Genomic DNA, 17,720 nt, shown 5'->3' on the forward strand with positions numbered 1-17,720 from the left:
ACATAAATATACATTTATATATATATATATATATACATATACTTATATACATATATATATACACATATCTACATATATATATACACAGATAAACATGTATATATACATATGTATATATACATATATACATACACACACACACACACATATATATATATACATATATATATATATATGCATACTGTACACACACACAAACAAATGTACATTATATATATATATATATATATATATACACGTATGTATGTAGATCGACCAGTAAATTGAGAGATTGAAGACACTATACAAATCAAACTTTGTTATCTAGAACATGAACCTATGGAAACTAAGCTTTGATATTCTGCATGTTAAAGTTTCATTTCTACAGTGTTGGATATTTTTATTAGTCTGGTGAAAAAACGATTAAATGTACGAATGAATGTTTGAGCACACCTGGTTTGAATCTGTCATCTCATCGGAACTACGTCACCTACAGCATCACTTACCTGCCTCAGCGTCCAGCTTGACCATTATTAAAGGGGCCACACTGTCTTAACACCGCTGTAAACACCATCATGGATTTGTCTCATTGTAACATTATTGCAATCTTTTTTTAATCAATATAATCTGGCAGGCCAGATTATTATTGGCGTGGAGCTAGTTTTGGCCCGTGGGCCACCAGTTGCCAACTACTGATTTAAATAGACAGACAGACGGGCAGATAGAATTCTGACTTATACTTTCTTTATTCTGTTGCAGGCATCTAAAGAACCGGTTCATGTTATTTACATTTTTTTCTCCCATGTCCAATTTGTTGTGATGACATCATAAATGAAATAACAGAAACAGGTCGCTGAAGCTTTTCCAGCTGTTTAATGTAGGACTTCCTGTTGATGTCAATAATAAATAAATAAGACTTTAAAATAAACCCTGAAATAAACTCTAGGAGACCGAGGATGGGTCCCCCCAGGACGTCCATCAGCAGGACGCTCCTGTCCTGTCTCAGTGGTTCTTCGTCATCCTGAAACTCCACCTCTCAGGTGGTTCTGGCCTCTTTGGGTCCAGGCTGCAGCGGACTCTGGGACTCATGCCTCCTCATGTGTTTCTGGAAGATTCTGGCTCCACTCAGGTTCTTCTTGCAGATGTTGCAGAAGTACGGCTGAGCATCCGAATGGACGTCCACGTGGTAGGTGAGCTCCAGGGCGCGGCTGAAGCTCTTGCTGCACAGCGGACACTGGTATCGAACGCCGGAGTGGGTCAGCTGGTGGTTCTTCAACACGCATTGCTGTTTGAAGGTCTTCTGGCAGACAGGGCACTGGTACGGCCGGGCGTCCGTGTGCAGGCGCTGGTGGCGGCGCAGGGCACTGGAGAAGGTGAAGCTCTTGCCGCAGTCGGTGCAGCTGTAGGGTTTCTCTCCGGTGTGGATCCTCTGGTGCTCCGTCAGATGGACGTGCTGGATGAAGCTCTTGTTGCAGGTGGGACACTGGAAGGGCCGCTCACCGGAGTGGATCCGCAGGTGTTTCTGCAGTGCCGAGGCCTTGAAGCAGTCCCGACTGCAGACCGGACAGCAGTGCTTACTTTTACCATCTGACGGCAGATCTGAGTGGACTTCTAGGTCTGGAAGAGACATGGAGGACAATCAGCTTCCTGAATCTGAGTAAAAACCAAACCATCAGGAAGGGTGGACTCTGAGGTGGAAGGTTTACTCCAATGCTGGAGCCTGAAGAAGAAGAATCTATGGAAGCTCATTTCTGCCACCAAAGGAAAGATAACTGGACATTATCATTTGTAGTTGTAGTCTTGTAGCTGTTCAGCAGGACCTGGTCTAATGTGGCCAAAATCCCCCAAAGGAAGGGGTGGAGTCAACCTTTGTGTTTAGATATAATCAGAAGCTAACTTCAGGAACGTCACGCTGACAGCTCTGATCACTTCTTCTTCCAAATTCAGCAAAAGGCTAAGAAAAGATGGATGTAAGAGGATGGGTGGATGAGGATGGATGTGAGAGGATGGGTGGATGAGGATGGACGTGAGAGGATGGGTGGATGAGGATGGAGGGATGAAGGTGGACGTGAGGATGGACGTGAGAGGATGGGTGGATGAGGATGGACGTGAGAGGATGGGTGGATGAGGATGGATGTGAGAGGATGGGTGGATGAGGATGGACGTGAGAGGATGGGTGGATGAGGATGGATGTGAGAAGATGGGTGGATGAGGATGGACGTGAGAGGATGGGTGGATGAGGATGGACGTGAGAGGATGGGTGGATGAGGATGGAGGGATGAAGGTGGACGTGAGGATGGATGTGAGAGGATGGGTGGATGAGGATGGATGTGAGAGGATGGGTGGATAAGGATGGACGTGAGAGGATGGGTGGATGAGGATGGATGTGAGAGGATGGGTGGATAAGGATGGACGTGAGAGGATGGGTGGATGAGGATGGATGTGAGAGGATGGGTGGATGAGGATGGATGTGAGAGGATGGGTGGATGAGGATGGATGTGAGAGGATGGGTGGATGAGGATGGAGGGATGAAGGTGGACGTGAGGATGGATGTGAGAGGATGGGTGGATGAGGATGGACGTGAGAGGATGGGTGGATGAGAATGGACGTGAGAGGATGGGTGGATGAGGATGGACGTGAGAGGATGGGTGGATGAGGATGGACGTGAGAGGATGGGTGGATGAGGATGGAGGGATGAAGGTGGACGTGAGGATGGACGTGAGAGGATGGGTGGATGAGGATGGACGTGAGAGGATGGGTGGATGAGGATGGATGTGAGAGGATGGGTGGATGAGGATGGACGTGAGAGGATGGGTGGATGAGGATGGATGTGAGAGGATGGGTGGATGAGGATGGACGTGAGAGGATGGGTGGATGAGGATGGACGTGAGAGGATGGGTGGATGAGGATGGATGTGAGAGGATGGGTGGATGAGGATGGACGTGAGAGGATGGGTGGATGAGGATGGAGGGAGAGGATGGTGGAGTGAGGATGGATGTGAGAGGATGGGTGGATGAGGATGGACGTGAGAGGATGGGTGGATGAGGATGGATGTGAGAGGATGGGTGGATGAGGATGGACGTGAGAGGATGGGTGGATGAGGATGGATGTGAGAGGATGGGTGGATGAGGATGGATGTGAGAGGATGGGTGGATGAGGATGGACGTGAGAGGATGGGTGGATGAGGATGGAGGGATGAAGGTGGACGTGAGGATGGATGTGAGAGGATGGGTGGATGAGGATGGATGTGAGAGGATGGGTGGATAAGGATGGACGTGAGAGGATGGGTGGATGAGGATGGATGTGAGAGGATGGGTGGATGAGGATGGATGTGAGAGGATGGGTGGATGAGGATGGACGTGAGAGGATGGGTGGATGAGGATGGAGGGATGAAGGTGGACGTGAGGATGGATGTGAGAGGATGGGTGGATGAGGATGGATGTGAGAGGATGGGTGGATAAGGATGGACGTGAGAGGATGGGTGGATGAGGATGGACGTGAGAGGATGGGTGGATGAGGATGGAGGGATGAAGGTGGACGTGAGGATGGATGGGGTTCTGGTCCGTGTTACTGATGATGATGATGATGATGTACCTCTGGCGGCTGGCTTCCACTGCTCTTCTTCTCCGTCTGAGTTTATCAAACCGCTGACGTCTCCGTCTTCACACTTTTCACTGTTGATGCCCTGTGTCAGCACGGCGCCCTGGTTGCCATGGTTACCAGGCAGAGGCTTGGATCTAGAGTGGAGGAGCTCGGGGCTGGTAGAGAGGTCTGCTGGAGGATCATCCTGGAGGATGAGAGGTTCACAGACTGAACACAGCCCAGCGTACGTACGCTGCTCTGGGCTGAATATTAACTGTGTTCACAAACATAACTGCTGGTGTTTAACTCACCTCCTCCTCCTTCATCCCTTCCTCCTTTCCCTCCCCATTCGTCCTCACATGGAGCCAAAACTCCTGAAACAAATCAACTTTCAGCCATCTGATTTCACCATTTTGCTGCTTCTCATGTTCTGTAATCTAAAACCAGTTTCTGTGAGTTCATATTTGACCCTGAAAGACAGCGAATGGGAAGAGGAGCTCCTGAGGAGCGTGGCGCCACCTTGTCGGCTGGGTCGGGGATCACGCCGTCCCTGATGTGGATCCTCATGTGTTTGCGGAGCAGACAGGGTTTCAGAAAGCTCTTGGAACAGATGCTGCAGTGATGAGGTCTGTCGGGGGCGGAGCTTCTCTCAGACGCTGCTTCAACGTTTCCTTTAAACATTAAAACAAACGTTAATAAAGTCTGATGTGTTTCTAACGGAAAAGCTTTACATGGATCCAGCTTGGAGGCGGAGCTTGTGGAGGTCACGACGCCTGGAAACCGTTTGGTTCTGTAAGCCAAAGGCTTTACTGTATTTCCATGTTTGTGACTCCTGGAACAGAAAGTCTGGAGTTCAGCGTTCCCATCTGAGACCAGACTGCCAGACCTGGACAAGGCAGATGCTGAACAGCTAGGCTGAAATGAAAACCTAAAGCCTGAGGCTCTTCTTGGAGTTTCTGCTGGAAATAATTGATAATTTCTCTGGAATTCCAAACTAAACCATCTTGGTGTGAAAATAAAGCTAAAACTGGTGAGATTTCGTCAGGGTTCCATTAGACGGAATGTTATCCGGACTAAGAATCATGGAGCGGAAGAGAAACAGAGCAAAGTTCCAGAGGTTTGAGTAAAGCGATAGCTGGATGGTTTTCAGTCAGGTCCTCGTCATGAGGAGTTTGGGACACACAACTCTGTCCTGCTGTCTTTAAACTCATCTCCAGCTCTTCTTCTGTGGTGGAACGTGTCTTATGGGATGTAATTTCAGCCAGAAATAGATGAAAAGTGGAGGAAATGTCTGCAAACAGGAGGATCCCTGCAGAAACATAGAAATACAGGAAATACTTCCAGTAGTCTGTCCAGCCAATCCTTCCTTATCGCCACAGATAAGCGTGCAGCTTGACTCCATCACGCTTGTGCCTACGTCTTCTACCAGGAATCTTGGTGTCATGGTAGACAACCAGCTGACCTTTAAGGACCATGTTGCCTCTGTTGCTCGATCTTGCCGATTTGCTCTCTACAACATCAGGAGGATCAGACCCTACCTGACTGAACACACGGCCCAGCTCCTGGTCCAGGCTCTGGTCATTTCATGCATTGACTACTGCAACTCCTTACTGGCTGGCCTGCCTGCATGCTCAGTTAAACCTCTGCAGATGATCCAGAACGCAGCAGCACGTCTGGTCTTCAACCAGCCCAAAAGAGCTCATGTCACTCCGCTGCTAATCGCTCTCCACTGGCTTCCAGTTGCAGCGCATCAGATTCAAAGCTCTGCTTCTGGCTTACAAAACAATAACCCAAACGGCTCCGGTCTACCTCCACTCCTTAATCCAGAGCTACACTCCCTCTCCACAGTTACGCTCTGCCAGTGAAAGACGCCTAGTGCTCCCACCACAAGGTGGCGCCACATCAGTAGCTAGACTCTTCTTCTCTGTTGTTCCCCGGTGGTGGAACCATCTACCAAACTCCGTCCGATCCACAGAGTCCTTATCCACTTTTAAAAGCAAGCTAAAGACTCAGCTGTTTAAGGAGCATTTCCACACTTAGCTTAACTCTTCTACTCAGAATGAGTTAGAAAGATTTGTCCAGCTCTTTGGTTCAAACAAGTACTGAAGAAGCTGCGTGGACTTACGCCCAAGATGATGTTGTGTGATGAAATCATGATCTCGTGATTAAACAAAGAACTACTGCAGGGAGGGAAAGTCCCGCCTCTAGCTCTACCTGACAGCACCTGGACTCCAGGAGTCTGACTACCACTTAATGACGACGTCCCTCCTGGTTGGTTTCTGCTGGTGTTGTTCTTACTCTCAGATGTAAGTGTCTGAAATGGAAAGTAGTCCCAACCTTCAGCAGGTTGGACTAAAAGTGGTTGGCTTTATGTTCTCATGTTGCTTTCAATGACATCAGGAATTGTGAAAATTACAGCAGAAAATGACAGTAGGGATGATTCAGAGTAGTTCTGTCTTGAACTGCCATCCCACCCTTTTCTCACCAGTCACTGAACGCACCGCCTCCTCTTCATCCTCGTCATCCTCGTCACCTCTGCAGAGCAGCTCGTCGGGTTTCTGTAAAACACACTCAGCTGTAACACCATGAACCTAAACGCATCACGTGATGACGTGTTCAGTAAACAAGCATGAGGGGGCAGCGTGGCTCAGCAAGGTAGAGCGGTCGTCAACCTGAGGGTTGTCGGTTCGATCCCCGGCCAAGCCGAGGTGTCTTTGGGCAAGACACCGAACCCCTACTTGCTCCTGATGGGTCGTGGTTGAGCGCGATCAGTGTGTGAATGTGTGTGTGAATGGGTGAATGTGATGCTTTGGGTATCATCCCAGGTACAGTAAAGCGTTTTATAAATAAGGACCATTTACCATTTACATGAAACCACCTGTAGACGTACAGAAAGTTCCGGTTGTTTTTACAGCATCTAGACCCCTTTCTGTGGTTCAGCTTCAGACCATCACAATTTAACCTCCAGAGCTACAGACCAACATTCCTGGTGATACTGGTGATGATATGAGTGATCTGGAGGAAGGTTAAAGGTGAAAGTCCTCACCGGTTCTCCTGCTGTCATGGCAACGCTGCACGCCGTCTTGTTGTGGATCTCTTGGTGTTTCCTCAACACTCTCTGTGCAAAGAACGTCTTGCTGCAGACGTTGCACTGGAACGGTCTCTCTCCGGTGTGAGTCCTCATGTGGTCGGTGAGCCGGGAAGCTCTGGAGAAGCGGCGGCCGCACACGTCGCAGGCGAACGCCGGCGTGTGGACCAGCTGCTTGTGCTCCTTCAGCTGCTCGACCGAGGCGAAGTCTCTCTGGCACAGGAAGCAGTGGAGAGGAGCTTCATCCTGAGGAGATAAAACCAGAGTTACACCTGAGAAACGGCCGCCTGACCTCCTCAGAGCTGAGCTCTTCTCTCCGTTCCCCACCTCCGCAGCAGCAGCCTCGCCTGCAGCCTGGTGACTCTGGAGGGTGTGTTTCTGCAGGTGTTTCCTCAGCAGACCCGGGCGGTTGAAGCTCCTACCGCACAGCGAGCAGAGGTGCAGCTTCTGGCCCGTGTGGAGCCTCGCGTGATCCCGGAAGGACGAAGCGGAGGAGAAGGCCTTCTGGCAGACGGAGCAGGAGTACAGCTTCTGCTGGGCGTGGGTCTTCTGGTGGTCCACCAGCCCGTTCCTGGAGGCGAAGCGTTTGGGGCACAGCGTGCAGGAGAAGGGCTTCTCTCCGGTGTGCATCCGCTCGTGCTGGACCAGGTGGCGGCGCTGGACGAAGCCGTGGCCGCACTCGGAGCAGCGGTGGGGTTTCTCGGCAGCGTGCTGGAGGCGGTGCCTCCGCAGGCAGCCCCGCTGGGCGTAGCTCGCGCCGCAGTCGGGACAGAAGTACGGCTTCTCACCGGTGTGGACGCGCTGGTGGATGAAGACGTTGATCTTCTTGGTGAAGCGCTTGCCGCACACAGAGCAGCTGTGCGGTTTGAAGCCGGAGTGGGAGGCCACGTGGTCCGCCAGCCGGGACGGGCGAGAAAACTCCCGGCCGCACACGGAGCAGCGGTGACGGCGTTTGGACTGACAGGAGGCCGGATCTGACGGCTGGTCTGGCACGAGGACTCCTGCAGGAAACAGAACATCTGTCTTCAGTCAGCTCCAACAGAGACCACGTTTTATATTTCTGTGTCAGACAGGTTGAAGGATTTGGTCCAATCACAGAAAGACTTTTCTACTTTTACACGAACGTGGCTGTTTATCCGTTAACAAAAGTATTTCCTTTAAAATATATTAATTTTAAGTGTTTCCTTCACATGAAGAAGCCATCCAAGCACAGATCGGTCCACTCCGCTCAGACCAGGCCTCTCAACATCTGATACGTAGGAATAAAAGATGGTTGAGGCGATTCTGATTTACACAACGTTTCAACCAGTTTTTCTTTCTGGTCCGTTTTTTCTTTAAATGACTAATAAACAGACTCCCTCGCTGCTGGTCAATTCCTGTCTGAACACCAGCAGCTGGAAGACAAATTATTATAGTAAAATTATTCATTTTAAATCAGCACAAAGCTCATAGAACGACTAAGTTGATGAGATTCAACATGTGGTATGAATATTACTGTAGTCTTGTTTTGTTGACCTTGAGGAGGAAGCTGACAGTCCTCTCCATGGTCGTCCTCCACCTTCACCCCATTCATCACTTCTTCCTCCTCCTGAAGATGAACCGCCTCCTTCAGACCTCTGAGACAAACAGACACAGTTCAGGACACAGCGTTGAGGATTTATGTGGGGATTATTGAATCCAATTAAAACAATTCCCCACTTAAAAATACTGTAAACCTCTTAATAACAAACCTTTATTCTTATCTCAGAAGACTGCAGCTTTAACCTGGCTCTCATATAAATGAACTTTTCGGGAATTTATGGTCAGATTAATCAATAAATCACAGATTAAAACTGCGGGTCCTGTAAAGAACAAGTGCCTAAAAATTAGATGATTTCTCAGTTTTTAATTAAACTTTGAGTTTATCAAGTAACACAGCAGCTCTATCTGATCAGGACTGATTATCGATCTGCTCAGACTCCAACAGGCTTTAATGATTCAATGATGATCACGTCAATCAGCTGGGACGATAAAATGACGCCGTCAACATGAATTCAGCCAATCAGAGAAAAGCAGCGCAGTTAATGTTTTGACATTAGCAAACCAACTGCTAATAGCTAACAGCTTCTTAATGCTAATAAATAAAACTAACAAAAAAACAGACATGTTCACGTACTTACCAGAAGAGATCCGGTAATTCACAGAGTTAAACGACTCATTTTACTGGCAGATTGAACAGCTGTCCACCGCTGTGTGAGCAGATGAACCGTTAGCCGATGCTAGCGGAGCCTGTAGGAACGTGCGATGCTAATTAGCGCTGCAAAGCGCTGAAGTTCATTTCTGATTCATAGCCTGTCTTTTAGTAATTGGAGGAGAAAAGGGTGATGCGTTCACTTAACGCCGTAAAGCTCTGTTTTTCTAAAACTGATCATTTTAATGAGAAGGAAAAACGTTAGGTTTAGCTAATTGTATATGTATATATATGTATATATATATATATATATATATATATATATATATATATATATGTATATATATATATATATGTATATATATATATATATATATATATATATATATATATATATATATATATACATATATATATGGGATGACATATCCCTAGTCTCATGCTCCTGTTTTATAGAACTGGAGATAAACTGTGAAACCACCATTTCTTTCCCCTAGTTAAAGTCTTATAAATCGCAAAGTGTTTAAAACAACCTATATTACCTGTGGGATAATATAGACCAGACTGGATTAATCTTATTAATGTGGTAACTAGTCTGGACCAGGTCTAAGGGGTCCTTATGCCCTTAAAACCGGGAAATGTCCCTTTCCCTCCCCTCATAAACGGCCGAATCCTAAACTACACATAGGACGCCAACTTCACTGCGGTGACGCATACGTTTAAAGGCGTCTAACACGGGTTAATGTTTTTGTTGGAAACGTTAACCCACAGGGATGAAACGTAACGCTCTCTGGCCCCTTCAGAAGAATTTAGGAGGTTAAAGTTGGGTGAACACGAAGGAAATAAAACCCGACCTGAAAGACAGCCGCTGGATTACTGCCGACTCTCTGCTGCCGCTGCTGGCTGGAGGCTGAACTGTTGCTCCTGATGGAATCCAGTAACATGTCAAATATTACCCCTCTTCTTTTTAAATGCTGACATTAAAGAATGAATAGTTTTAAACTGGAATTACAGATTAAAATATGTAATTCCTTCAGCAGCAGACTGAGACACCCTCAGTGTAGGAAGGAGCTACCGCAGGTCCTTCATTCCCACTGCTGTCAGACTGTACAACTTATCTGTATAGTCATAATACTGTGTAATATTTATTTATATTTTACTGTGCAATACCCCCCATTATCAATGTCATCATATTCTTCATATCCCACCATCACCATGTAAATATGTATATAGTCTGTGAAGTTGTTGTTATATTCTATATATATATATAGTATATATATATATATATATCTTTTATATTTATAATGGTACATATTTTTGCTTTTCTTAGACTTTTTCTTGTAAATAATTTATATTGCACCTTCTTGCTGTGATGCATGTTCACCTTATTCTGTCTTTCTGCACTTTATTCTATAACAAGAGCTGCTGTAACGAGTAAATTTCTCCACTGTGAGATAATAAAGTCTAATCTAATCTAATCTAATTTTAATGGAAGTCAATGGAACATGTTTGGCCATGAAGTCCCCAGAGGGGTAATCTGACACTACATAAAAAAGATACACAGCCTGGCCAGAAAAAAGGGACCACCAAAATAAAAGGCCACACACTTTAATATTTGGTTGGTTGCTTTATCTCTGATTCCAGCAGCTTCTCTGAGTCGTTGTCTTGATAAGCTTCTGCAATGTCACGTCATTTATTTCCATCCAGTGTTAATTTTTCTCTAAAATCTGGTATTGATGCTGGAGAGTCCGACCACTGAGCAAAGCCTTCGTCATCCCATCCCAAAGATCCTCCATGGGGTTCAGGTCTGGACTCTGGTGGCCGATCCATGTGTGGAAACGATGTCTCCTGTTTCCTGAACCACTCTTTCACAAGCTGAGCCCCATGAATCCTGGTACCGTGTCCTCAGGGAAGCTGGAATAACCTGCTCATTCAGGAGATTCAGGAATCAGCTGATCTCATTCTTTGGACACATAATGTTGCTGAACCTAGACCGGAACCTAGACCTGACTAGCTGCAGCAACACTAGAACATAGACTGCCCCCACAGGCTTGTACAGTAGCTCTAGACATGATGCTGCATCCCTTCATCCTCCTCTCTTCTTACCCTGATGCTCCATCACTCTGGACCAGGGTAGATCTGGACTCATCAGACCACATGACCTTCTTCCATGGCTCCAGAGTCCAGTCTTTATGCTCCCTAGCAACCTGAAACCTTTTTCTCCGGTTAGCTTCACTGGTTCGTGGTTTTCTTCTGGCTCCACAGCTGTTCAGTCCCTTGAGTTTCTTCACATCGTTCATGTGGAAAAGTTCCAACTTTCACTATTAAACATGGTCCTGAGCTCTACTGCTGTTTTTCTTCCATCTGGTTCCACCAAACCTTTAATTAATCACCATCATTCAGGAAGTTTTTCTGACCACGTTTCTTCCTGGTAGACGATGGTTCCCACCATCCTTCCAGTTTTTAATGATGTGTTGGACAGTTCTGAACCCAGTTCTAGTTTCTGCTTCTCCTGAGATGTTTTCTCTGCTTGATGCCGACGATCTGAACCGTCTGGAACAGACTAGCATCTTCTCCACGACCACGGATGTGTCCTTCCTCATGAGAAGCTGCTCGTTGCATCAGCTGGAGTTAACTTGATGCAGCTGAAGACGATCGCCCTGCAGGCATCATCCCGTCTGAGGCTCCGACCTGGTAGCTTAGTTAAATCCAGGTGGAGACTTTTTTTTTACCAGACTGTATAAATGCAACTAAATCAATTTAGCTGTTAAAACTTTGACATATTCAACACTCGACTCATCACCAAAGACCCACTTCTACTAGATGGAAAAATAATGATGTTTTGTAGGCTTTTTAAATGAAGGTTAAAACTCTAAAATGACTGTTTGGTACTTTTCTGCAGGTCTGAAGTTTTTCTAATGCTTGATGAAAATACTGATGTTTGATGATTTTATAGTAGATCTGCGGACGTGAGGGTTAAAAATACTCTGGACACGGAAGCAGCCGCGATGGAGATCATGGTGACTTTAATGTAAGAAGGAAATCTGACACGAACACTCGGACCCGACCAAATCGGATCTTTTCGTTCCACATCTGGAGCCATGAGAGGCTCATTAATGGACACGTCTGTCCCCGTATGTTCATTCAGACTGAACATCAGCAGCTCCGCCTCCGTCACTGCTTCTTCTTCACCACGTGAGCGCAGTCATACTTCCCTCTCACCACCGTGAGCTTCACTCCGGGGAGGTCCTGCGTTCTCCCGCCCTGAACCAGAACCACATTGTGCTCCTGCAGGTTGTGGCCCTCCCCAGGGATGAACACTACCGCCTCCTTCCCGTTGGACAAACGCACCCGAGCGCACTTCCTGTTGGCGGAGTTGGGCTTCTTTGGCTTTCGGATCATGGTCTTCAGGATCACGGCTTTCAGCTGTGGGCGGCCGAAGGTGGCGCCCACTGATTTAGGGGGCAGTTTGGGCTTCCCCTGGCGGTGCATCTGGTTGAGGGTGGCCATGGTCCTGGAGAGGAGGGGGGAGGTCCAGGTGGAGGCCAGCTGAGATGCTGCAGGGAGAGAGAACACATGAAGAGGTTGTGAGACTGATGTCAGATCAGCACATGAAGGTTAACAAGTTCATCATCACGCAGATCAGAAGAAGCAACGACAACATGTCTACAAAGAAGCTTCTGTCATTTCTTTCAATAGTCTTCAGGAACAGTTCTCCAGGATCCCTGAAGGACTTTCCAGGAACAGTTCTCCAGGATCCCTGAAGGACTTTCCAAGGACTCTGGAGCAGGACTCTGGACCAGGACTCCGGAGCAGGATTCTGGAGCAGGACAACAGGTTTTCTTAGTATAAATGAGAATACTGATCATGTTCTGGTTCTAAACTCACCTTTACTGAGCGCGGCGAGCGCTGGCCTCAGGCTCCATAATGAAGACATTTCTAGGGACAGAGAATATTTACATTAGAATCTGACAGCTTCCTGTCTCGGGTTTTCTACTGAAAAGCAAAGCTCTCGTCATCAAGTTATTCTGGACAACAAACCAGAATAATCCAACAGTGGAGTCAGGTTATCAGATTACTAAACTAGAAGCAGAACAATGCAGCAATAAATGTAGTTATCTTATTCTTTTACGTGATCGTCAGTTTATGAAGGTTTAGATTTGTTTAAACTGGTAAATATTCCACCACGGAAAATAAAAATAAGTATATAAATATCAGAATTTGAAATGAAATGTTTTTATTAGCTAAAAAGATCCAAACAGAAGTTTAAAAGCTAAAAACGCTCAACTTTTGGGTCGAGATGCTTCAGTGGATTTTTCCAGCGGAGATAAACTGGAGGACTCCCAGAAATGTGCTGCTAGAGAAGGAACGTGGCACCAATAACAAAATAAAACATACAATTCCTCCTGAACGCATTTCATCTCACCTGCAGGTTGATTTGTTTTTATTGGCTCAGGAGCAGGGGTCTTCAACCTGCGGCTCCGGAGCCACAATGGCTCGTATTACAGGGCTGAAAATGCTAAACTAACTCATGTTTTTAAATATAGCGATAAAAAACAAATGCAGATCTTTTTTTTGAGCAATTTTTTTGTTTTTTCGTGGAATAATTGCACTGAATTTCCACAACACATTGACACTAAAAATACCAGGAATATTTGTTTTTTATTTTTCTTGACTCTAGGTTGGAAACTGTGGACTTTTTTCTTTCATCATTTCCCACAAATATCTAAATCCCATAGAAGAAAGTCTGTCTATCCTCTTTTTGCTAAGGTGTTATGTTTTTATTTTGAAACCTAAAAACATAAAATAAAAACGTGGTTCTTCAAAAATAACAGCAAACTTTCTATAGTAAACATTTATTAAAAAAATAGAAGTTGTCATTTTCCAAAGGGTCTCATATCTGCGTCTCTAAGCCGGTTTTATTTAGCTGGGCTGAGGGAAAATGGCTCTTTGGGCTGGAAAGGTTGCAGACTGGTTTAGATCTGCAGGGTAACGATGATCCAGGTGGGCTGACTGTGATCGACGTGGGTAAACCCGAGGTCCGTGGGCTCAGCACGAACAACATGTTTGCCTTTTCTTTTTTCTTTTTTTTTACATGCAACTTTAAAATGAAGTCAGATTTTAACATTTTTTTTAATCTTCTGCTTCGTACGGAGACATTCTGAAGAGCTCAAAACTCCAGCAACAGATAAACTGCGGAACGTTACCATGTGTAACCTAAATCAGGGTCCGGGTGGAAACAAGTGTTGCTGTTTTGACCTCTTCCAAAGTTGACCCAGTTTGGAAATGTGGACATTAATTGATTAAACTTTATACACATGCCGTAATATAAAATGACCAATTTCTGATCTGATCAAGTTTAATTTGTTTAGTTGATCATCCGGGTATTTCAGCAAAACTAAAACCTCGCATTTTGTCAATGAAGTTTGGTGTGTTAGGCCAATTAAACGGAACAAAAGTAAATTATACATATAAATAGCTTTTACCAAACTAACCGCAAAATACTATTTACTTAATTTGTGAAATGTGTATTTTATAAAATCTAAAAACCAAAACGTTTGAACCGGAAACAACACGGCTAGCAGGATGTAGGTTCCAGGACACAATTCAGAGCTTTCCCGTTATTTCATCATTTTACAAACCTGTTAGAGAATCCCGGATAAACTGTCTCCACCTTCAAATTATCGGAAAATATCCGGGTTAATGAAAATGACTTTAAAAACCCAATTTCTGACCATTTATATCGTTTTACCCAAACTATGTTTGACAGACTGCAGCATGAACGTGACCCACGTAACCCGGAAGTAATTCTACAATCGTGTAAATACTTCCGGATTAGTGCTGTAGTGTTTTATTTTTGTTTTGTTTACTTTATTTCAGACGCATCGGTCCATATCAATAATACTAATAATAATAATAATAATAAAACATCAATAAAAAACTAATAGAAATACAAATGCACATTTGCTTGTGCATACAGTTTACAGCACTGACAGTCATCATCATCATCATCATCATCATCATCCTCATCGCATAAATCATTTCTGATTATATGACCTAAATATTGAACTTTGTTCACCACATTTAACACCTGGTCTGCTAAATAAAATGAAGGAAATCTGAACTTCTGGCCATCTTTGTTTCTAACAATCATGACAACACTCTTTTTAGGATTATATAATATATAATCCCAAATAGAGCAGTCTGACAGCAGTAGACAGACTTGAAGCACTTGCTGTAAAGCAGCTTTACAGGGAGACAGAAAGTTACCTGCAAACATCAGGAGATGAATAAGACGACCCCCCACCTTACATCCAGTTTTACATTCATTTAACTTCATGGAGATCATCCATGACTATATTAAAGTAAGGGTGACAGTACGCCACCTTGACAAACCCCATTAGTTACTAGAAACGCTGCAGAAATGCTCCTGCTCCATTCAGCTTGCATAGACTGACCTGAATACCAGTATTGTAAAATTCTTATCAGATGTAAAGGAACCACTCTTTCATTTTGGTAAACAGCTTACAATGATTAACTCAACCAAAAGCTTTGGAAGCATCCAGAAAACACATGAATACTCTAGAATTCTTTCCTTTATAATTAGTGTTTCATGTTGTGCATACAAAGATCTGTACTGTGTTTGTATTTAAAACCGTAATTATTTATTCTTGAAGCCGATCCAAAAGTTAGGATACAAAATACTTTAGAAAGTACGTAGCCAGGGCAACAGGCTTAGAATTCTCCATGCTGGGTATTTGACCGGTTTGTCTTTAACCGCTGGCACCAGCACATAGATATCTATCCAAAGGCAACATGTCTCCTCCCTGCTGTTGGCCATCTCACCACGGGGAGCTTGCTCACTCTAACATTGTTTTAATAGTGCATAAACTTTATAAATAACCATAACTTTGTCAATTTTATAGCAATTTTCAAAAGTTTTGGTTCGTGAAAAACGCCAGAGATGTTGCTATGACAACACATACTTATAACTAAAGATTCTTAAGTAGATCTTTAACCATGGACCTTCATATGATAACAAACTGATAGGTGCAGTGAATATACACATGCACAAGGTATGTTAAATCAACTGTCAACGCCGATATGCTCAAATAGAAAAGGAACTCCCAGCCTTTGTGTATGGATGTGAGAAATTCCACCAGTATATGGCAAGGAAATACAGGTAGAGAGCGACCACAAGCCACTGGAGAGCATATTAAAGAAGCCATCGCATCAAGCTCCAAAGAGACTGCAAAAGATGCTGCAGCGTCTGCAAAAATACAATGTGAGCGTATCCTACAAACCAGGAAAAGAACTTCACATTGCGGATGCATTGAGCCGTGCTTATCTTAATGAGCACAAAGAGGATCTTATGGAGCAAGAACTACAGGTAAACTGGATCACACCGCATCTGCTTATTTCAGAAGAAAAACTCCAAATGTTCAGAGATGCAACAATGACTGGATGGTCCAGAGACAAGTCTGCCATACCAGAGAGCATACAACCCTTCTGGACATTCAGGACTGCTGTTCAAGGCGGAGAAACTCATTGTACCTCTGCAGCTACAACAACAAATGCTGGATAAAATACACGGTCACACTTAGGAGTGGTCAAATGCAAAGAGAGGGCCAGAGATGTGCTGTAGTGGCCTGGCATGTCCACACATGGAGGAGGTGGTGGCTCAGTGTGCAGTCTGTACTTCCAGTCAGCCACAGAGTGAAGGCTGAATAAATGACCGAAAACTCGGTCCTCCTGTCACCTCACTGGTAGAAAACCAAACATAATTAAAACAGTTTTGGACCACAGAACTGATGTGACTCAAACTGGATTCATGAGTAACAAACACATTTCCAGCAACATCAGATTAGTACTTGACTTAACTGATTATTCAAATTTATGCTCTGATGAAAGTTTTATCCTTTTTTTTTAGACTTTTTAAAGCCTTCGACACAGCTGAACATAACTTTATGTTTCATGCTCTGGAGGATATTTCTTTGGCCTTATTCCAGCTGTGCTTTCAAAACAAAAGGAAACTGCTGGTCCTTCTGTTTCTTCCGTAGACGTGGGGTCAGAAGGGATGTCCCGCATGGCCTCCTCCCTTTTTTAACTCAGCTACTAACTGACTCTATAAAACTTAGTCCATTAAAAAGCATCTCAGCGAAGGCATCATCAGCCAGATGATACGACATTATTTTAAAGATATCTTTATCTACGGATTTGATAAATTCCTTCGCTGCTGCATCTGGACTTTGTTTAAACATAAAAAATGTGAATTGTTTGCCCTTAAATACTAAAACGCCCTTTCTACCTGTAATACAGCAGTAAAAGACACGACTGCTTACTTACCACCTCTAAAGATCAAGAAACCAGATGCGTCTGAATTTTAATCTGATTGTTGAGAAAACTAAAAACCTAAACCAGTGGCTTCACAGAGATTTGTCACTGAGAGGCAGGATTCTGCTAAAGCTGAGGGATTATCCCGTCTACGCATGCTGCTCCATCTCTCAACGTTAATAAAAAAGAAATGGACAAAATTATATTCATCTTTATGTGGAGGAACAAAAACGTATAAAAAAATCTGTAATAATGAACTCGTATGAAAAGGGCAACCTAAACTTTCTAGACTTTTATACAGTTAATCAAAAACCATCCTCATTCTGGAAAGAAAACTTTCCCACTTTCATAAACAGCTTCTCTCTTTGTCACTGATAAAAAAACACACGGATACGACATATGGAGCAATAAATACCTCACATCCAGAAACAAATCTTTATTTTATCCTCTCTGGTTCACTCAGTTTACTCAACTATTTAACCAGATGGTTCATGTGGAAGAAATTTTATTTATTATGCTCTATGTATAATATTTTATTCACACCTATAATTACTTCCTTTACTTTAT

At 44.4% G+C, this 17,720-nt stretch overlaps 2 protein-coding genes across 9 annotated transcripts; both read right to left on the bottom strand.

Annotated features, from left to right (window-relative positions):
* Positions 1–706: 706 nt before the first annotated feature.
* On the bottom strand, positions 707–9,789 carry LOC121641436 (zinc finger protein 436-like). Of its 8 annotated transcripts, XM_041987555.1 has the most exons (11): positions 9,353–9,579; positions 8,805–9,052; positions 8,555–8,649; positions 8,165–8,265; positions 6,977–7,650; positions 6,608–6,895; positions 6,047–6,119; positions 4,081–4,232; positions 3,870–3,935; positions 3,574–3,769; positions 707–1,596 (listed from the first exon to the last, which is right to left on the bottom strand). In XM_041987555.1, exons 4-11 carry the CDS (start codon positions 8,220–8,222, stop codon positions 1,016–1,018), a joined length of 2,088 nt encoding a protein of 695 aa, XP_041843489.1. In that variant the 5' UTR covers positions 8,223–8,265; positions 8,555–8,649; positions 8,805–9,052; positions 9,353–9,579; the 3' UTR covers positions 707–1,015. The 8 variants fall into 8 exon arrangements, with proteins under 8 accessions (XP_041843489.1, XP_041843490.1, XP_041843485.1 ...); XM_041987556.1 differs by lacking the exon at positions 8,555–8,649 and having other exon boundaries at positions 8,809–9,052; XM_041987551.1 differs by lacking the exon at positions 8,555–8,649.
* Positions 9,790–11,828: 2,039 nt separating this feature from the next.
* mrps12 (mitochondrial ribosomal protein S12) lies at positions 11,829–14,642 on the bottom strand. The gene is made up of 3 exons (XM_041987565.1): positions 14,462–14,642; positions 12,708–12,758; positions 11,829–12,376 (listed from the first exon to the last, which is right to left on the bottom strand). The coding sequence occupies exons 2-3, from the start codon at positions 12,754–12,756 to the stop codon at positions 11,994–11,996; spliced, it is 432 nt and encodes a 143-aa protein (XP_041843499.1). The 5' UTR covers positions 12,757–12,758; positions 14,462–14,642; the 3' UTR covers positions 11,829–11,993.
* Between the last annotated feature and the right edge of the window lie 3,078 nt (positions 14,643–17,720).

This window comes from Melanotaenia boesemani, chromosome 6, assembly GCF_017639745.1.
Source record: "Melanotaenia boesemani isolate fMelBoe1 chromosome 6, fMelBoe1.pri, whole genome shotgun sequence".
Classification (NCBI taxonomy): Eukaryota; Metazoa; Chordata; class Actinopteri; order Atheriniformes; family Melanotaeniidae; genus Melanotaenia; species Melanotaenia boesemani.